We start from the raw sequence: 20742 nt of genomic DNA, 5'->3' as shown, positions 1-20742 counted from the left end.
CACCTTCGCTTAAGTCGTAAACCACGTTTACCCATACTATTAAACCAGGTTTAAGGTCTAAGCGGTGGTGAAGAAACCGCTTATAAGACTAATAAGTTCTAAAATGAGTTTTAACGATATGGAGGTAACAACAGCTTGTAGTAAATGAAAAAACTAAAAATGTTACTTGGGCTGGGTCAGGTCGGGTGAGAAGGGTACTGTGCGTGTGTGCCCCTAGAGGTAGGCAAATTTCAAGTCACAGATAATTTCCGGAATCGGCTATAATGTTGTCACTATATGACGGAATTTTAAGAAAATTGCATCAGTGTAAACCTTTTGAGAAACTATTGAATTGAATAACTATGAGTTTTGCATTTGATTGATCCTACAAATGACCATTTTTGGGTCCTAGGACGCCTCAAACTTACGATAGAGTGGCCAATTTGTATCTGACCATCTGTGCCAAGCTTATGGGTACGCATTTTTAGTGCACAACTATGTTTGATTTCTACTTTTCGAGAATTGAAACGGCTTAGTGCCCAAAAAATCTATAGCCGAATATTCCGGGCATTACGTCCGAATGGCCACATCCGGTATATTTTCAACGGTGCAAAACTCTTCATTTTTAATGTTGAATATCAGATCTCAGTGGCGCAACCAAGGGGGGGTTTTGGGGGTCAAAACCCCTCCCAGAGCAAAAAAAAATCATATGAATTACCATAAATATTCTTAAAATTCAGCACTGTTATCTACAAACTTCGTAGTAATAGGTTGGATTACCAGTTGTAGTCATCTAAATTGTGCCTTTCTTTTTTATAGAACCTTAAAAAGTTTTATAGAAACGTAAATGTCTCACTTGTACTGATTAACATACTGCTTAGTATTTTGGTTAGCTCAGCATAAAGCAGAATTTTACAACATTCAGGGCTCGTAAACTCTTGGAGAAGCAATTCTATAGTTTTCTTTGATTAGTAATAAAATCCTAGAAAAGCTTAAAGGAGATGGCGGTTCGTTTCCTTTTATGAAAAATAACAAATATTAGTCTATAAGCTGGGAATGGTTCAAAATCTGCAATTCCGATTTCTTTTAGAAAAAATATTTAAGAACAAAATAGGCACAAAAGGATTGAACGCTACCACGCTTATGTGCATCCAAATATAACTATTAGTGAAGAGAATGACGAACTTTTTATTTCACGAACGGTAAAGATTTGAATCATCAGTTTTTTTTTTCTTATGGATCATTGCTATTTGAAAAGTAAAATCTATTATTATTTTTGATCCATCCAGCACAAGCGTATTCCCGAAAATTTTGGAAAATTTCAAACAGACTAACTAGTTTAAGAGTGGTGAAAGTTACCATAAAAAGATATAAATGGAGAGGACGAGAGAAGGATAACTTTGCAGGTGTTGTTCCATGCTCTATGAATGTTAGTCTAGAAATATACTCAGACTTTCTCACATCAGGGTGGCCACCAAATTTCCATTTTCAAAATTCCGCTTTTTTCCCGTTTTTCCCGGTTCGGTGGCCACCCTGTCGCTCTTATCAGTCTCGTGAGCTTCCCACAACTTCAGCTCTTCAAAAGTCGATATCAATATCAACATTATCCCGATTTTCAATTGTGCTCATAGGACGCATCATAATTCTTTTGACTCACTTCTGCAGAGGGTTTTTTTGAATACTGTTTTTCTTTGCATTACGCTCCCACTGGGGTAGAGCGTGCTTCTCAGCTTTGTGTTCTTATGAGCACTTCCACAGCTATTAATTGAGAAATTTCTTTGCCTTTTTTGCACACTCGTGTGTCAAGGGCGTCAAGGAAATTTTCATTACGAGAAGATCTTGGACCGACCGGGTATCAAACCCAGTCACCACCCAGCATAGCTTTGCTTTGTAGCCACGGACTTCACCACTAGGCTATGGAAGGCCTTAATTGTTATTAATTTTTCAACATATGGTCGTCAAAAACTCCAGATGCAAAAATAAATCATCGAGGTGCTCAAGTAATTCTTCTTCCTATTTGAAAAGATTTCAATCCCTGATCCTTTTTTTCGTCGTGAAAATGAAGTATTCTCTAAAGCAAATAAATTTAATGAGAAAATCTATATTAATAATAATGGAATGGTGTTTGTATGACACGAAATGGTTTGGGAACGAGTCAACAAGTTTACCTGATTCTTTCACAGTTATGTTCTGGAAGTGTTCTGACGTGTTTGTGTGCACAAAAAGTCAAAGAATTTAACGGGAAAAGTAAGATAAACATGGGAAGAAAACGGGTTCTTTTTTTGTTGAATTTTGTTTCGCATTATCATGCAGCTCACTGCTTAACAAAAAAAAGTTTGTCGGGTCGACTTGTAAAAAATAAAAATAAAGAAAAGCCACCCATGTAGAAGTATTTACCTAGCCTATTCAATTTTCAATCGATTATTTAACTAATGACAGATTAGAAGCTCTTATAAATAAATTACTATTTCAAAGAAAATCCGGAAAATTTTGGTATGAATGTTCAGCAGTCAATTTTTGAATCCAATTTGTTTGAGTGCAAAAACTTTCGACAAGATACTATTAAACATTGATACAAAACTCTCAAAAGTTAGAGAAAAGCTAAAAAAGTAAATACTATCAGAAAAAGAAAAAATCAAAAAAAAAATTTGAAACTTTGCTAATTATTGAGAAAAGTGAAATATTTTTAAGAAGTATTATACTATAATAGTGTAGCAAAGTAGAAATTGAATCATCCATTTTTAATACATTTTAATGAAAGTTATTTGTCCAAAATCATAAACGCTTTATGACAATATAATCAAACCTAACTACTTATTTTTAATAATTTCTAGATTTCGAGCCTAAAAATGTTCGTTCAATACGATTTCCCCGGTGGCCATCTCAAATTCCCGGTTTTTCCCGTCTTTTTCCCGGTGAATTCCCGTCTTTTTTCCCGCTTTTCCCGGTTCGGTGGCCACCCTGTCACATTCACCGCCGTTTTATCTCTCAAAACCCCCCCTAAAGCTAAATCCTGGTTGCGCTACTAGATCTTAATGATTTATGCAAATTAAAATGATTGTCATTGCAAATAAATGAAGATAACTTGGCATGTTCCAAAAAATAACCTTTTTTTACCAGACTTGACCCAGTGACTCATCGTAATAACTAAGGCCACAGGAATATTTCCGAGCTTCTCTGGCCATTTCTAGAAACTAGATATGTGGGCCAGAATACTGACAAAAAGTCATTTGAATCCGTTAAGAATTCGCTGAGCGGTGAGGGTTTTAGTATTTTTGCTTTCACTCAGGCCTACACGAGTCAAAGTCAGTGCAAAATATAATCAATCGGTCAAGGGCATTTCGAGATGTTAATCTAGACGTCTAGACGTCGAACGAATAAACTGAAACTAGTGATCTTACGAATCACTTTTAAGACAGTAAATTCTCAGTTAAATTCAAATCAAAGATTTTTATACAATTGACATTGGAAACACGCGTTTTGATATTGAAACATAGCTGGGATTGTTCTACGACTCGAGTGAAGTGACTCGCCGACTAAGTCAAATGGAGATTCACTTCACTCGAGTCGAGTATTGTCACCTCGCTATACGAGATCGACAATTCTAACCTCACATTACTCGTAAAATGAACCCAAGTAGGTATGTGAGGATTGTTTCCATAACCTCAAGTGAAAATCCCTGACTTTCCAAATCAAAAATGAAATTCCTCGACTTTCCAGGTTTTTCCAGGTAGTCCACAACCTGTTGGTAAACCTTTGAACATTTCATGAGAGCCTCAAACACAACAAACATACGAATCACAGGGTCGGCGCAAGGCAGTGGGATAATAAAGATCGTACACATAAACTAGACTGCCGTGAATCCCATCTGCATTTTCGTCAAAATTGAGTTGAGTTCAGTTTTCAACATATTTTCCAATGCTCTTTCAACTCTTCTCATATAATAATATGATTTGTTCGGAAAAATTAAGAAAAAAATAGCAAGTCAAATTGTCCCATAATGAAAAATAACCCACATCAGTCCCACTACAGATTTCCACCCCGTTCAACATAAAAACCGTGTTTTGATCATCTCTATATGTTTCTCGAAAATTTATCGAAGTGAAAAGCAAATTGTGAAAGTTTCATTAAAATCTGATCATGTTTCAAACCCCTGGGATTTTTTGAATATTCGTATGGTTCGGAAACTTCACAGCCCATTTTCTCAATGCCTACTTTTTACAGATGGGACTGACTTGCGATCCACGGCAGTAGACTGGTCCAAATTACAGCAAGAAATCCAAAAAAATTCCTCAAGTCTCAGGACCGAACATATATCTGCTCCTGATTGTGTTTCGAGCAAGCCGTCCGTCCATGTGTCCCAAGTTTTGAGCCTCGATGAACATTGGGATCTCCGACTTCCCAACCGTATCGCATGCATTGTAAGGGAAAGATGTCATAGTTGTCCATCATCTTTATGCTTTTTTCATAAGTACAACCAAACTTATGTATTTTCTTTCCTGGTTCGTAAATCATTATCGGAGTTATTTTTTTCCATCCTCGCATATAACCATCAAAAAGTCTTCCACAATTTTTGATGGGTTCGGGTGGTAGATCTATTCTCAAACATCTGTAGGGGCTTCCGTTTATCCTTTTCTAGCTGATTGACGCAGATCTTTTTGACTATGAGAATGATAGCCTATCCTTTCTTTGTTACAATGTGGAAAACAGGTTTATCCTTTAGATATTTCAAAATTTTCAGTTCTGCTTCGTTGTCCCATCTTGATAGTCTCTGATACAATGTTTCTTACTGAAGAGCTGGGTGTATATGGGGCCAGTTCTGGTAAGTGTCGTCTCCGTGTCTACGATGTTTTGCTTTTCCCCTGTTTTTTTTTAGTGACTGCGAGGTGGCAAATTTGTATAAGGAAAATATCGAACGGAATAAATCTTCCAACTCCAAATTTGTTCATTAGGACCCCAGAAGCTATTGTAAATGTCGATCAAGTCTAAGAGAATGAGCTCAACGAGCTTAAAATTTGCATGGTGATGCAACAAACCGGTAGTTTGAAAATAACTTTATGCTGAGTTGCCTGTTTCCTTGCTTTTATTCTTAATTTATAATTTCTTTAATAGGCTCAAGTGTCATTACGCAAAACAGAGCAGAATTCAAACTTTTATTCCTTTTTTCTTAATTGAAACGTTTTTGTTTCTGAAAAACGAAGACTTTAGTTTTCTTACAGTATTTTCTCTATTGGATTGAGAATCATCAAGAATCGTAAGAAATTCCTAATAATCAAAGAGAGAGAGAGAGTGTCCTAATAATGCGGGTCCGTGTAACTGATTTTTTTTTTTAAATTGTATACTCATGGGCCACCCTACTGCATATCCTAACCGCTTATGATGTACGTGAATCGTTACACTGTGAACGATTTATTTATTCTACTAGAGTTTTCTCCTTTGTTTGATTGCATATGGAATCCGAAACGAATAAGGCATGGAATTTTATTCAGTTGTTGCCTGATAAGACGTAGGTCCGATTCTGAGCAACAAAAAAACGTTGCGAAAAAAAGATGGCAGCACAAAATTTCTTTATGTAAAAAAGCTGCCTTTCTAATACCTTTAACGATCTCTTCCTGTTCGGTTCGCTCCAAAATGACATGATTATGGACGCCACGGAGCTTGATGGTAGTAGGATCTTCACTCTGCTCTCCAATACGCGATACGGCACGAGCTGTGCATCTGCAAATCAATATGGAAACAATGAAAGTATTCTCAAATGTAAGGGAAAGAATTATGATCGTATACCGTAGAGCTTTGTACTCTCTGCAAGTCCAGTATTGGTAGTCCTCGGTGGTTTTCGAACGAATAAAGGGATACCCATTGATGCACAGCTGAGTTGCTCCCCGTTTGTTCAAAATATACGAAACATCTGCAAGTAGGGATTCATTAGTAAATCAGTTATGAGTAAAATTGCAGTACTAGATTAATTGTTTCAAGGCCGAATACAACTAAGATGTCTTTTATTTGAATTTGTTATTAAAATATTCCCAAGGATTGTCTAAATTACTGCTACTGTTGATAATATATGTTCATAAATAGTTCCCACCCCTCTCCGGGTAACCTAGCCATTCGATGAAATCTTCTACCACCTTCCATTGCAGTACACAACCGACGTCAGCGGCGAGGGATCGTTCTTGCGCTTCGACGGCCAACTACTGCTGTTGAAGGGTGGATGGGTATGCGCATCGCACGTTATCCGGAAGTAGTACTCGCCACCGATCTCCTTCGTCACAGCCCGCGCCTTGCAGTGGTGCTTGGTGTAGCACGAGCACTTCCAGTTCGTGGTGTTGTGCTTCTGCTTCTCGCGGAAGTACCCGTAGTTGCCGTGCCACAGCATCAGGTAGCCCTGAACGGTTTTCCCGAAGTAGGCACCACCGGGAAGTCCTATAGTTGAAACAGAAAGTGAGGTTAGTTCTAAGAGGTCCATGAAGCCGTTCTACACTCTAAATCCGTTCCGAGTAAAACGCGATCCGATTCGTTCAACATTTTATTTCAGTGCGAATTTGATCAGATCGAATTTGTACGCATCACGGGCGTGGTTATGGTCGGATTTAGTTATTTTCATCATCAGGCGGCCGTCGACCTTTTTCGAGACGGCCCTGGCGCGGCACTTGAGCTTCCCGAACAGCGAGCACTTCCAGTTGCAGCTGTTCGCGGTCTCGCGGTCCTTGACGAAGGCGAATCCGTTGTACAGCAGCATGGTCTTTCCTCGTGGTGTGTATCCGATCTTGGCGACATGGTGCTGTTTTGGTGGTACTGGAATGGTAGAAGAAGTCGGAAATTAGAGATGATTGAAGAAATAGTTATTGACAATCATTCTAGAGTGACTCCAGTTTCGATAATGTGTGACGTTGTCTTTAGATCTCAGTGATATTCGCGTAAGTGTCTTCAATCTCGGATTCGCCCAACAGTTTTGGCCCTTCATTTAACCCTTAAAAGACCTATCGACGAACCTTTATTTTTCAAATTGCCAAAATTCACAATTCGAAATCTTATCAAATCAGAGTTGAATACAAATAAAAAAATCAAATTGAAATCGATTTGCATACTAATTTTACAGTGCACGGTTTACAGATTTGCAATGTAGAAATCTAGTACCGCAATTTGTCTGTACTCTAGAGTGCATCTAGCTTAAATAAAATTATTTTGTTTCAAAGACGTTTACAAAAAAAAAAACAACCAAATCAAAATCGAAATCTTTTCAAAACAGAATGGAGACTGGATGGAAATCGAAATCAAATCGCTATCGAATCGAAATAAAATCAAATTCAATCAAAATAAAATTGAAATCATATCGAAATCAAATTGAAATCGAATCGAAATCAAATCGAAATTGAATCGAAATCGGATCGAGATCAAATCGAAATCAAATAAAAAAGAATCGAATTAAAATCGAACTGAAATTGAATCGATTCGAAATTGAATAAAAACCGAATGGAATCGGAATCAAATCGAACAGAAATCGAATCAAAATCGAGTCGAAATCGAAACGAAGCCGAATCGAAATTGAATCAAATTGAATGGAAATTAAATCGAATCGGAACGAAATCAAATCGAAATCGAATCGAATAGAAATCGAATTGAAATTGAACCGAAGGCGAATCGAAATCGAATCAAAATCAAATCGAATCGAAATCAAATCAAAATGAAATCCAAATCGAATCAAAATCAACAGTCAGACATGATTAGTGGTTTTCCATGAGTGTTCCACAATGAATATATTTGAAATTAACAATGCAATGTTACTATACAACTTATGACACCAATTGTGTTGGGAAGATCATTCCTAATCCTTGAAATTTCAAATGTGGTGGTTGGCTGCAAAAACTTGCACGGCAGTTCGATGAATGTAGTACTAGAACACATTAGTAGTCCTACGTATTTTCACTTTATTCACACACGATTATCCCCTTTCGTCCACAGTGGGACGGGTGTCACTCGGTGGATGTCCTTTTGTTCCTCCACTTGCTCTTCCGCTTGTCCAGCAGCTGTTCCCGATAGCGTTGGTAGTACCGGGCCGAGGACAGGTGCTGCTTCGCCCGCTGTGTTGCCTTGATGAGCCATTTCCGGAGGACGTCCGCCGTGATGCCATCTTCCTCCCAGGCAACTGTGAAGCAAACAAGAAGAAAACGGAATGGTCGGGTCATTGGTGATCTAGTACTGCACGGTGCACTCTAATAATTACCCAATAAGCAGGTCGTGAAGATATCGTATTCCTTCATTGCTTTCCGAGGATATTGGGGATTGCTGACGCCATTGTAGGTGTAGTTCACCAGCGATTTGTCGGTGAAGAACCTTTTGATGCACGTCACAATGTTTCGAGGGTCGCCTACCCTCGTGGCGCCAACGAATCGAATCTGAAATACATTCATTAACAGTTTAATAATACGATTTTTTGCGTTATTTGCAGGACTGGTATTTGATGAAATTTTCTTCTAAGATTTGGTAGACAAAATTAGTTTGCCACGTTCGTAAACCATCATAAGCCTTTTCATAATTATGCTTAATTCTTGTATCCTAAGAGGTTTCTTATGAGAATCCTGAGAGGATTCTGATGAGAATCCTGAGAGGATTCTGATGAGAATCTTAAGAAAATTCTGATGAGAATCCAGAGAGGGTTCTGATGAGAATCATGAGAGGATTCTGATGAGAATCCTAAGAAAGTTTTAGTGAGAATGCTGAGAGGATTCTGATGAGAATCATGGGGGTTTCGAATGAGGATCCTGAGAGGATTCTGATGAGAATCCTGAGAGGATTCTGATGAGAATCTTAAGAAAATTCTGATGAGAATCCAGAGAGGGTTCTGATGAGAATCATGAGAGGATTCTGATGAGAATCCTAAGAAAGTTTTAGTGAGAATGCTGAGAGGATTCTGATGAGAATCATGGGGGTTTCGAATGAGGATCCTGAGAGGATTCAGATGAGAATCCTGAGAGGATTTCAATGAGAATCCTGAGGATTCTGAAGAGAATCTTGAGAGGATTTGTAGATGACTTACGTATTGTTCTCGTACGGTCAGATCTTTCCTGACCATCGCCTCCAAACGTTCAATATCTTCCTCTAGTTGCAGTGGGAACAAAAACCCAGCCATCCTGAGCGACACCACAGCGCTGCTGCTTCGGCCACCTATGCGTAAAGGTTCTTCCTCGGAGTCGTCTTCATCATCGCGGGTGGCTTCATCGGAGCAGACCTCTATCATCATGAGTTCCGATTCTGCAACGCAGTTGAAAGTGTTAAAATTTGAACAGATTTGAGGATAAATGTAAAACAACTATTGAAGAGTGAAACAGACAAGAATCTCTTGAAAATTCCTAGAAAAGACGATATTTATTAAACTGAAAGAGGTTGAGGAAGAATTCAAATGTATCGCAAACAACAGGACCTATTCTGCCCTATCCATTACTTTCGCTTTTCGCAAATTTTCTTAATAGTTTTTCTCGCACGGAACGTTCGCTGTCTCATTCGGTTGCGACTTTGCTTGATTGCCAACGTGAGCTGGAAGGCGAGCTCGAACTGTGTCAGGCCTTCCGATTCGTACGCATCTGCAAAGAAGTGCATGAAGGAGTTCGCATTAATTCATCAAAACAAACTCAAATCGTGAAATCTCACCCATGAAGCAGTTGGTGAATATTTCATACACTCTCATAGCACGTTTGCGCTTTCCGAGCACCATTACTCCGTTGTAGTTGTAGCCAATGAGTGATTCGTCCGAGAAAATGTTCTGCATATAGGCGACGATGGTGATACCCTTAGGCTTGCGTTTCAGGACTTCAATCTGGAACGAAATCAGAATCAGTTTCAATCACATTCTAGTACTGCACCCAGCTCAAGTAACTTACATATTCCTGCCTGACGACGGGATCTTTCGCCACAAGGGTCTCCAAACGTTCCACCTCCTTGCCTTCGGTGATGGGGAAGATAAACCCAGCACGAATCTGTGTCCCCGTTTGAAGAGCTTTCGGCGGCGGTGGTTTTTCGTTCGCCTTCGGTGAGCTCGTTCCATCTTCCTGAATTGTATAGCGTCCGTCAGCGGTGCGGACGAAGTAGAAGTTATCTTCCGCTGCTTTCTCGTCGTCATCGGTTTCTGAAATACGTGAGCAATGGGACGATTAGTAGGACATTTATGCTAGGACATTGCATTAATCTAGTACTTCTCGTCACTAGAACAATTGAACAAAAATAACCCAAAAAACATAATTTATCGCACTTTATTACAAAATCTACAAAAGCCATCACGCTTATCACGATTTGCCAGGCGGGTGGTTGTGGATCTGGTTCTTCAGAATCAATCCCTCGCTCCCATCCAGGGTGATAATCCGGGCCCGGCACTTGAGCGAGCGACTCTTCGAGCACAGCCAGTAGGTTTTGTTTTTGTGAGTATTGTTCCGGGTGAAGGCGTGGCCACCCATCAGCAGCGTCGGTCGACCCGTGCGGCCCATCACCATTCGCAGATCCAGCGGAAGCTGGGCTTTCGAATGGTAGAATCCATCGTCTACGTTGGGCGGTATTCTGATATGATGAGCCTGAGGATTCTGGTACTTCCTTTCGATTTCCGCTGTTGGAGGGCATTAGAAAAGATACACATTAGAATCGATCTATAGGAAAAGTTGTCCGTAGAGAGTTCATCATTTATCACTCGTCAATTAATCAGATCATTGTACTTTATTCTCACAAATCTCCACGTTCAAACATTGGTTTTAGAAATACGGCGGATGAGTGTGTGGCCGAGTGCTGTAAATTATTTTCGGACTATTGATACAGGTGGTAATTCTGGCCGGGCACTTTTTCGTTTTGACACCCGTGCAGACCCAGTAGATGCGCTTCTCCTTGGCACACGACTTCCGAAAGCTGTAACCGTCGATTGTGATGATCGCTTTACCCATTCGGCTTGTGCTGTGGGTTATTGTATGGCGGGACAGGTCCAATATTCTTGAGTGCGGTGCTGTAATGAGAAAAAGAATATTAGGGGTCTAACATTTGATTCGATTTCGATTCGATTTTGATTCAATTTCGATTCGATTCGATTTCAATTCGATTTCGATTCGATTTGGATTCGATTTCGATTCAATTTCGATTCGATTTCGATTCGATTTCGATTCGATTTTGATTCGATTTCGATTCGATTTCGATTCGATTTCGATTCGATTTCGATTCGATTTCGATTCGATTTCGATTCGATTTCGATTCGATTTCGATTCGATTTCGATTCGATTTCGATTCGATTTCGATTCGATTTCGATTCGATTTCGATTCGATTTCGATTCGATTTCGATTCGATTTCGATTCGATTTCGATTCGATTTCGATTCGATTTCGATTCGATTTCGATTCGATTTCGATTCGATTTCGATTCGATTTCGATTCGATTTCGATTCGATTTCGATTCGATCTCGATTCGATTTCGATTCGATTTCGATTCGATTTCGATTCGATTTTGATTCGATTTCGATTCGATTCGATTTCGATTCGATTTCAATTCGATTTCGATTCGATTTCGATTCGATTTCGATTCGATTTCGATTCGATTTCGATTCGATTTCGATTCGATTTCGATTCGATTTCGATTCGATTTCGATTCGATTTCGATTCGATTTCGATTCGATTTCGATTCGATTCGATTTCGATTCGATTTCGATTCGATTTCGATTCGATTTCGATTCGATTTCGATTCGATTTCGATTCGATTTCGATTCGATTTCGATTCGATTTCGATTCGATTCGATTTCGATTCGATTTCGATTCGATTTCGATTCGATTTCGATTCGATTTCGATTTCGATTCGATTTCGATTCGATTTCGATTCGATTTCGATTCGATTTCGATTCGATTTCGATTCGATTTAGATTCGATTTCGATTTCGATTTGATTTCGATTCGATTTTGATTCGATTTCGATTCGATTTCGATTTGATTTCGATTCGATTTCGATTCGAGGTCGATTCGATTTCAATTTCGTTTAAATCGTTTTCGATTCGATTTTGATTCGATTTCGATTCGATTTCGATTCGATTTCGATTCGATTTCGATTCGATTTCGATTCGATTTCGATTCGATTTCGATTCGATTCGATTCGATTTCGATTCGATTTCGATTCGATTTCGATTCGATTTCGATTCGATTTCGATTCGATTTCGATTCGATTTCGATTCAATTTCGATTCGATTTCGATTCGATTTCGATTCGATTTCGATTCAATTTCGATTCGATTTCGATTCGATTTCGATTCGATTTCGATTCGATTTCGATTCGATTCGATTTCGATTCGATTTCGATTCGATTTCGATTCGATTTCGATTCGATTCGATTTCGATTCGATTTCGATTCGATTTCGATTCGATTTCGATTCGATTCGATTCGATTCGATTTCGATTCGATTTCGATTCGATTTCGATTCGATTTCGATTCGATTTCGATTCGATTTCGATTCGATTTCGATTCGATTTCGATTCGATTTCGATTCGATTTCGATTCGATTTCGATTCGATTTCGATTCGATTTCGATTCGATTTCGATTCGATTTCGATTCGATTTCGATTCGATTTCGATTCGATTTCGATTCGATTTCGATTCGATTTCGATTCGATTTCGATTCGATTTCGATTCGATTTCGATTCGATTTCGATTCGATTTCGATTCGATTTCGATTCGATTTCGATTCGATTTCGATTCGATTTCGATTCGATTTCGATTCGATTTCGATTCGATTTCGATTCGATTTCGATTCGATTTCGATTCGATTTCGATTCGATTTCGATTCGATTTCGATTCGATTTCGATTCGATTTCGATTCGATTTCGATTCGATTTCGATTCGATTTCGATTCGATTTCGATTCGATTTCGATTCGATTTCGATTCGATTTCGATTCGATTTCGATTCGATTTCGATTCGATTTCGATTCGATTTCGATTCGATTTCGATTCGATTTCGATTCGATTTCGATTCGATTTCGATTCGATTTCGATTCGATTTCGATTCTATTTCGATTTGATTTCGATTCGATTTCGATGCGATTTTGATTCGATTTCGATTCGATTTCGATGCGATTTCGATTTGATTTCGATTTGATTTCGATTTGATTTCGATTCGATTTCGATTCGATTTTGATTCGATTTCGATTCGATTTCGATTCGATTTCGATTCGATTTCGATTCGATTCGATTTCGATTCGATTTCGATTCGATTTCGATTCGATTTCGATTCGATTTCGATTCGATTTCGATTCGATTTCGATTCGATTTCGATTCGATTTCGATTCGATTTCGATTCGATTTCGATTTCGATTCGATTTCGATTTGATTTCGATTCGATTTCGATTCGATTTCGATTCTATTTCGATTTGATTTCGATTCGATTTCGATTCGATTTTGATTCGATTTCGATTTGATTTCGATGCGATTTCGATTCGATTTCGATTCGAATTCGATTCGATTTCGATTTGATTTCGATTCGATTTCGATTCGATTTCGATTCGATTTTGATTCGATTTCGATTCGATTTCGATGCGATTTCGATTCGAATTCGATTCGATTTCGATTCGATTTCGATTCGATTTCGATTTCGATTCGATTTCGATTCGATTTCGATTCGATTTCGATTCGATTTCGATTCGATTTCGATTCGATTTCGATTCGATTTCGATTCGATTTCGATTCGATTTCGATTCGATTTCGATTCGATTTCGATTCGATTTCGATTCGATTTCGATTCGATTTCGATTCGATTTCGATTCGATTTCGATTCGATTTCGATTCGATTTCGATTCGATTTCGATTCGATTTCGATTCGATTTCGATTCGATTTCGATTCGATTTCGATTCGATTTCGATTCGATTTCGATTCGATTTCGATTCGATTTCGATTCGATTTCGATTCGATTTCGATTCGATTTCGATTTGATTTCGATTCGATTTCGATTCGATTTCGATTCGATTTCGATTCGATTTCGATTCGATTTCGATTCGATTTCGATTCGATTTCGATTCGATTTCGATTCGATTTCGATTCGATTTCGATTCGATTTCGATTCGATTTCGATTCGATTTCGATTCGATTTCGATTCGATTTCGATTCTATTTCGATTTGATTTCGATTCGATTTCGATTCGATTTCGATTCGATTTTGATTCGATTTCGATTCGATTTCGATGCGATTTCGATTCGATTTCGATTCGAATTCGATTCGAATTCGATTCGATTTCGATTCGATTTCGATTTGATTTCGATTCGATTTCGATTCGATTTCGATTCGATTTCGATTTGATTTCGATTCGATTTCGATTCGATTTCGATTCGATTTCGATTCGATTTCGATTCGATTTCGATTCGATTTCGATTCGATTTCGATTCGATTTCGATTCGATTTCGATTCTATTTCGATTTGATTTCGATTCGATTTCGATTCGATTTCGATTCGATTTCGATTCGATTTCGATTCGATTTCGATTCGATTTCGATTCGATTTCGATTCGATTTCGATTCGATTTCGATTCGATTTCGATTCGATTTCGATTCGATTTCGATTCGATTTCGATTCGATTTCGATTCGATTTCGATTCGATTTCGATTCGATTTCGATTCGATTTCGATTCGATTTCGATTCGATTTCGATTCGATTTCGATTCGATTTCGATTCGATTTGATTTCGATTTGATTCGATTTCGATTCGATTTCGATTCGATTTCGATTCGATTTCGATTCGATTTCGATTCGATTTCGATTCGATTTCGATTCGATTTCGATTCGATTTAAATCTCGATTTGATTTCGATTCGATTTGAATCTCGATTTGATTTCGATTCTACTTTGAATTTTACTTACCCATACGGCCATACCCTCCATTGAAAATGTCCAATTCTTCGAAATGCCAACCTGAAATAAAATAAATTGAAAGAATGTGAATAATACAATTGTGTTTGACTTTCGCAAATTCTCAATAAGAAACTTAGTCGATGTAAACATGCAGTTGACTAATTATTTAATTTATGAAGCACATTTCAAGTACTAGAGCATAATTTCAATGTTAACTTGGCTTCAGTTGAGAAGCCTTCCGATGCATTGCCATTTGATCAAATCGGAAAGATTGCGATTCTAAACGTACTCGTACCTTCGGTAGAGCAACTTCTTAGCCTTCCGTTGGTTGAGCCAGATCATAGCAACCTCCATACCGGACTCCGGTTGCATACTGTTCATGAAGAGATTAGATGGCCTTGTTCTGTTTCCTGTTGGACGATAAGTCTGAATAATTGAGAATGTTCGGTCACATATAAGTGTAGTACTAGATGAGATAGACGAAACAGCTTAAATCTGGCACAATTACTTTATTATCTCTTGTTCATAAACCCCCTAGATTGCACGGATTGGGCGAACGAGGCCGCAGCAGCCAGTGCGCTATTGCCTCCAACTAGTAGACTATCGTTCAGAAAAGATCCCGCCAAGGTTGAACTCCCAGGGTCCAGAATGGGCGGCAGCAGACTGTTTCTTCTACTACCACCGCTGGCTCCGGACGTATCGTGGTTATGGATGTGCTTCACGTTCATGCGCGAGTTGATTTCGTCGATCACGACGATGCACGGACACTTGCACTTGTAGTACTGGTTGCACTTCCAGTACTGCTTGTTGTTCCGGTGTCGATTTCGGAAAAAGGTCACCCCATTCACGACGAGCAGATGGCGTCCGCTTCGCTGGGACGTTTTAAAGCTAAACTGTGGCGACGAGAGGAGCGGCTGCGGTTGAAATTGCTGCATGAAACTCGTACTCAGTGAGGCTGGAGGTGAGTTTGAAGAAAAATATAGTTAACGAAGTACTAGATCGTTCAAGGCTACAGAAGTATAAAATGATAACTGAGACGCTCATTGTATCTGTGAGACACGTAATTCTTCTACTAGCACTACAAGGTATGTAGAAAATCGAGTAGTACTAGAATATGATTCTTGTAGTGCATATCTGACAGTCTTATATTCATAGAATATCAATTTACACTTTGTTTTACAATTAGTATAATGAACGAATGTATATTAATATCCTGAATCACTGAAATTCTATAGATGAAGTACTAGATAGTTGATCAAAATAATATCTGTATTTACCCCAGATGATAAAAATAATGTTTTCTATGTATACAGGTTTATTTTTACTTTGGACAAACTCAAGCAGCACATTGGAATAACTTTCTACTGCTCGGCCATTGTTGACGGATACACAAACATTCGACGCAGCCACCAGATTTCCTAGAAAAAGAGAATAGAAACTGTGGTGAATATCCTTATAAGCACCCACATCCGAAAAGCAAAACTAACCTTTCACACAATCTAAATGCACAATCGAACCGCACCGCATGCTGCAGTACTAGAACGGACCGTGGTTGTGCGTGGGATACCGCACCACCAGATTCTCCTCGCCATTTTTCAGCGTGTAGGTCAGCACGCGCGCTTTGCACTTGTTCATGCCGGCCCGGGCACAGGACCAGTACGTTTTGTTGGCAATCTCCTTGTTTTTGGTGAAGCTGAACTCGCCCACCTTCAGCTTGCGGCTCCCCCGGAACCCGGTCACGTACCGCACGTAGAAATCTGCAATGGTTTCGTTGAGATAAAAAAAAGCTCGATTAGATTGACTTGCATTATGAGAACACATCGGTTGAAATGAAGTACTAGATTCCATTGAATTTTAAGCTATATTTTCGATTCATGTAAAGTACAGCGCGAATGGTCGACGTACTAGATGGCAAGATTACGAAGAAGCGTTCAAATCGAGCGGTTCGTCCTTGTAGACGATCGTCACCGGGTTGTCGGCTGGGATGACCAACGGTCCCCGGGCCATCCGCGACACCGGATGATTGTGCTGGGACTTTCCGAGCTTGATCTGGTTGCCGTTGCGCGTCACGGCCCGTGCTCTGCAGGTTTTCTTCTTGCTGCATTCCCACATGGTGGAGTGGTCGGCCGTGCGCCTCTTCAGGTACTCGTACCCCTGGTAGAACAGATTCAGGTTACCCTTGCGGTTCTCCACGTATTGGAACTCGGCCACGGTTTTCCACGGATCGGTGCTGCTTTGCTTGGGGGGTTGAGGTTTTGATAGGGAACACTTGCATGCTGCGGAGAAGAGAAAATGATCAAGAAGGTATGATTAGTAGAGACATTCCAATATAGTGTTCTAGTACTTCAATTTTATTTGGACGTTATAAGTGTTTATCTAGCTTAGTTGTACAGATAATTCACGGAATATAACTCTTATAGTTAGAACTCAGATTGTCTGAGTCCCATCTGAGTTCTAACTATAAGAGTCTTTAGTGGTAAACACGCAGCTATTCATCATGACGAAGCTGACGAATCGTGGGTTCGAATTCCACCGGTCGAGGATCTTTTCGGATTGTAAATTTACTCGATTACTTAGTACCTTCGCGCCTGCCACACAATATACACTTGCAACAATGGTCAATTGGGGCATTCCTTAGCCGAGTTGTTGGAGTTAGATGCTTCGATTCCCGGTCAGTCCAAGATCTTTTCATACTGGAAATTCCCTTGGCTTCCCTGAGCAAAGAGTACCATCGTAACTGCCACACGATATACGAACGCGAAAATGGCAACTTTGGCAAAGAAAGTTCACCGTGGAAGCAAAGACGAAATAAAGATTTCCACGTTCCATGCAGTTCTCTAAATTTTATGGTACGTAAGATAATAGAGAGAAATCTAGAATGCCGTGAAAAGTGTACTGCGATCTGTGAATCTTGGGTACCTTTCGCAGTACCAAAGGACCAAAATGCAGTACTAGAAGTGGTTCCCCTTTCTGAACCTGACTATGTCTCTATTCGTCTCTTGTGGAAGTGCGCATTGAACACTAAACTGAGAAGAAGGCTCTGTCCCAGTCAATTGTCGAAGAAAGCTCTCAGTTAATAACTGTGGAGGTGCTCATAAAAATACTAAGCTAAGAAGCAGGGTCTGTCCAAGTTGGGATGTAAAAAGCCAGAAATAATTAGAACTAAATAAGAAAAGTTTTCAGCGCAAACAAGAGTCTAGTTCTCTAGATCTGCGTTTTTTTTTTAATTTGAGGTGTCTTCGGTTCATTATCACCTTAAGCTATTGTCAAAAATTTTCGGGTGGTACAATACTAGTAAAGACATAGGAGTTGGGCCTGAATTAAGTGTCTGTTCTAGTATTATTTAGGCTCCTCGGTACGCAGTACTTTTTTTGCTCTACTACGGCACGTGTCATAAACTTTAGGGCATCTGCACTGGACAAGCACGTTGTGTATTTTGATGTGCGTATAACAACGAGCGTTTTGCGGGGGGGAACGCCATTTGGCATAAAGCCGTTTGGCATAACGGTCGTTTGGCATAATGGACATTCGGCATAATCATTGAAAACTGAGTTGCTATGTTTTTGGCGTTACCATTGCTAACATTCTCATTTATGATTTTCCCTTCTTTTGGCTGCTTTTGGTCTGGATTTAGGCTGTTCTTTCTCATTACGTTGTTAAACTAGTGTTTTGCATTGTAACTACGAACATTTTCATTGACAATTTTGCCTTCTTTCCTACGTTGGCGTTATGACTACTAACATAGTCATCCACGTTTTTCCCTTCTTTTGATCACCAGATCATCTTTTAAGTAGCACTATTTAAGATGAAGATAAATCGAAGCCAAAGTTCAAATTTTCAAGAGCACGGATATGAAAAACCAAACATCCGTTTGAGCTGAAAACCTAATCGATTGGTCATCACTAGCTGGTGACCAATCGATTAAATTTTCAGCTCAAACGGATGTTTGGTTCTCCAGATCCGTGCTCTTGAAAATTTGAACTTTGGCTTCGATTCATCTTCACCTTAAATTTATAATTTCTTTTCTCTTATGCCAAACGTCCATTATGCCAAATGACCATTATGCGAAATGACCATTATGCCAAACGACTTTATGCCAAATGACTTTATGCCAAACGGGGTAGCCCCGTTTTGCGGTACTAGAATGTTGATTCACTAACAACACCAAGACAGGGTGTCTACTCATTTATAGAAATGAAATTCCCTGCTATTTCCAAGTTTTCACAGGTCTTAAAAATAATTCCAGGTTCAAGAAATGCTCCAAAATACATAAATGATTGACGATTTTTTCACTATAAATCATTAAGAATCAAAGATAAATATTTCGGCTTCGAAACACTTAAACAAAAAAAAATCTAACGATAAAAAGTTAAGAAATAAACATTGGGTGATTTTGTTGTAATTTCCACGAAAACCAAGAATGCTTATCAAATGATTTGAAAGTGCTTTTTTACCATCAAAGTCAGATGAAGAATGAAAAATGAAGAAAATACTCCATTCGAAATTAAGAAAAAAAAAGCATTTCAAACTTATAGACATCAGCGACGTACCCAGAAAATTTTCATAGATGATATCAGGGCTGGTAATAACATTTTAAAAGACTGAAAAAAATAAAAAGGAAAAAAGGAAAGCTTACAAAAATCACGGCATGAGAGTCTAATTCCTCATTTGAACATACATTTCTTTAAGAATATTCTAAGACTTATGAGGAACTCGTAACATTACAAGTATAACTGCTCATTTTACTGTAGATTTCATTGAGATATTAATGCGAAGATCTTTTCAGGAGTTTTATCTGTGATTTTTTACGAACTTTCTAAATAATTCGTTTAGATAGCTTCATAAATTCAATCTGGATTTTTTGATGGATCAGGAATCCCTACAAAGATCGTTTTATTTTTCAAGGAAGTTTCAGGTTCTCCAGAAATTTATCCACTGATTTCCCTAGGACTTTCTTCAACATTTTCGTTCAAAGCTTCTTCAAGAATTCACAATTCCTTCAGGAACACCTCCAATTTTGTTTTAATAAATTCCCAAGGAAATCTTCAAAGATTTTTCCCAATCATGCATCGCAAGAGAAATGGCATTTTTTTGGGCAAACGTTTGAAAAAATCTACGAAATATTTCTAAAGACAATTCTATTCTCTGATTAAACTTGTGTGCGTTCTAAGTATGGCTTGATGAATAACTACGATGATCTCTGAAAAAAACTTCTAGATTCTTGTTTAAATTCTTTCTAGAATATTCTTAACAGATTGCTTAGATACCCAAGAAAGCAACCAAATCTCTTAATAATGTCCTACAGAAAATTACTTGAAGAAATTTGGACAGAATCCCTGAAAAAAATATAAATTTCATCGAATAATGCCTAAAGAAATTTTTAGAGCAATTCCTGAGAGTTCATTTATTTTTAAAATAATTCTTATGAAATAAATAAAAAAAAATCGGCACCGGGTTTTTTGTAAAAATGTCGTAACGATTTTTTTTTTCAAAAAATCTGGAATAAAACTTTGTGAAAAAAAAACTCCTGTAGGATCTGCGAAAAATCTCCTAGAAGTAATAAATGCGGTGAAATAATCAGTGAAAAAAAAACATCTGTAGGAAATCATGGGATAATTGTTAGCATTACTTCAAAGTATATTTCTTTACTATTGAGATTTTCAGTCCTAGGCTGGTTCGTCTCATATTCTTCAGAGTAGTCTCTGTGAAAATTACTGAAAACACTAAAGTTTTTGTGTGCTAGAACTTGCTGGACCAAATTCTGAAAAAAAAAATCCTTTAAGTATCCCGTGAGAAATCGTTGGTAGCATTCCTAAAAGTATTTCAGAAGGTATACCTGCAAAAATCACTAGAATTTATGAAGCATTTTTCGCAATCTGGGAAAAATATCATCGGGAACTTTTTTTTGTATAGAATAC

General features: G+C 38.5%; 2 protein-coding genes across 7 annotated transcripts in view; both read right to left on the bottom strand.

Moving 5' to 3' along the window:
- LOC5573536 (modifier of mdg4) overlaps nt 1–20742 on the bottom strand; it is a 419719-nt gene that overhangs the window by 170708 nt on the left and 228269 nt on the right. The window contains exons 5-7 of one of the 6 annotated variants that reach the window (XM_021838277.1): nt 9017–9231; nt 8204–8375; nt 7884–8125 (exon numbers count right to left, since the gene is read on the bottom strand). The exons of 3 other annotated variants lie outside the window; for them this stretch is intronic. In XM_021838277.1, coding sequence (XP_021693969.1) covers nt 7953–8125; nt 8204–8375; nt 9017–9231 — 560 coding nt within the window. In that variant the 3' untranslated portion in view covers nt 7884–7952. Of the gene's footprint in view, nt 1–5575; nt 5698–5763; nt 5888–7883; nt 8126–8203; nt 8376–9016; nt 9232–9315; nt 9561–9627; nt 9794–9857; nt 10103–20742 lie in introns of those variants that run through there. 2 more of the 6 variants (XM_021838278.1, XM_021838272.1) reach the window with 2 other exon arrangements.
- On the bottom strand, nt 15314–16492 carry LOC110674208. Its single transcript, XM_021838315.1, has 3 exons — nt 16312–16492; nt 16150–16242; nt 15314–15779 (listed from the first exon to the last, which is right to left on the bottom strand). Exons 1-3 carry the CDS (start codon nt 16349–16351, stop codon nt 15337–15339), a joined length of 576 nt encoding a protein of 191 aa, XP_021694007.1. The 5' UTR covers nt 16352–16492; the 3' UTR covers nt 15314–15336.

Source organism: Aedes aegypti, chromosome 1 (genome assembly GCF_002204515.2).
Source record: "Aedes aegypti strain LVP_AGWG chromosome 1, AaegL5.0 Primary Assembly, whole genome shotgun sequence".
In the NCBI taxonomy this organism is placed as follows: Eukaryota; Metazoa; Arthropoda; class Insecta; order Diptera; family Culicidae; genus Aedes; species Aedes aegypti.
This window is presented reverse-complemented; position numbering and strand designations above follow the sequence as displayed.

Bases quoted from the DNA above. Each gene is read 5' to 3' on its own strand.
- LOC110674208 (XM_021838315.1), bottom strand. From the start codon at position 16,351: ATGCGGTGCGGTTCGATTGTGCATTTAGATTGTGTGAAAG. The intron at 16,243-16,311 runs GTTAGTTTTGCT...CTCTTTTTCTAG, and splicing joins GCATTTAGATTGTGTGAAAG to GAAATCTGGTGGCTGCGTCG. The intron at 15,780-16,149 runs GTAAAAATAAAC...ACTCACCTCCAG, and splicing joins GCTGCTTGAGTTTGTCCAAA to CCTCACTGAGTACGAGTTTC.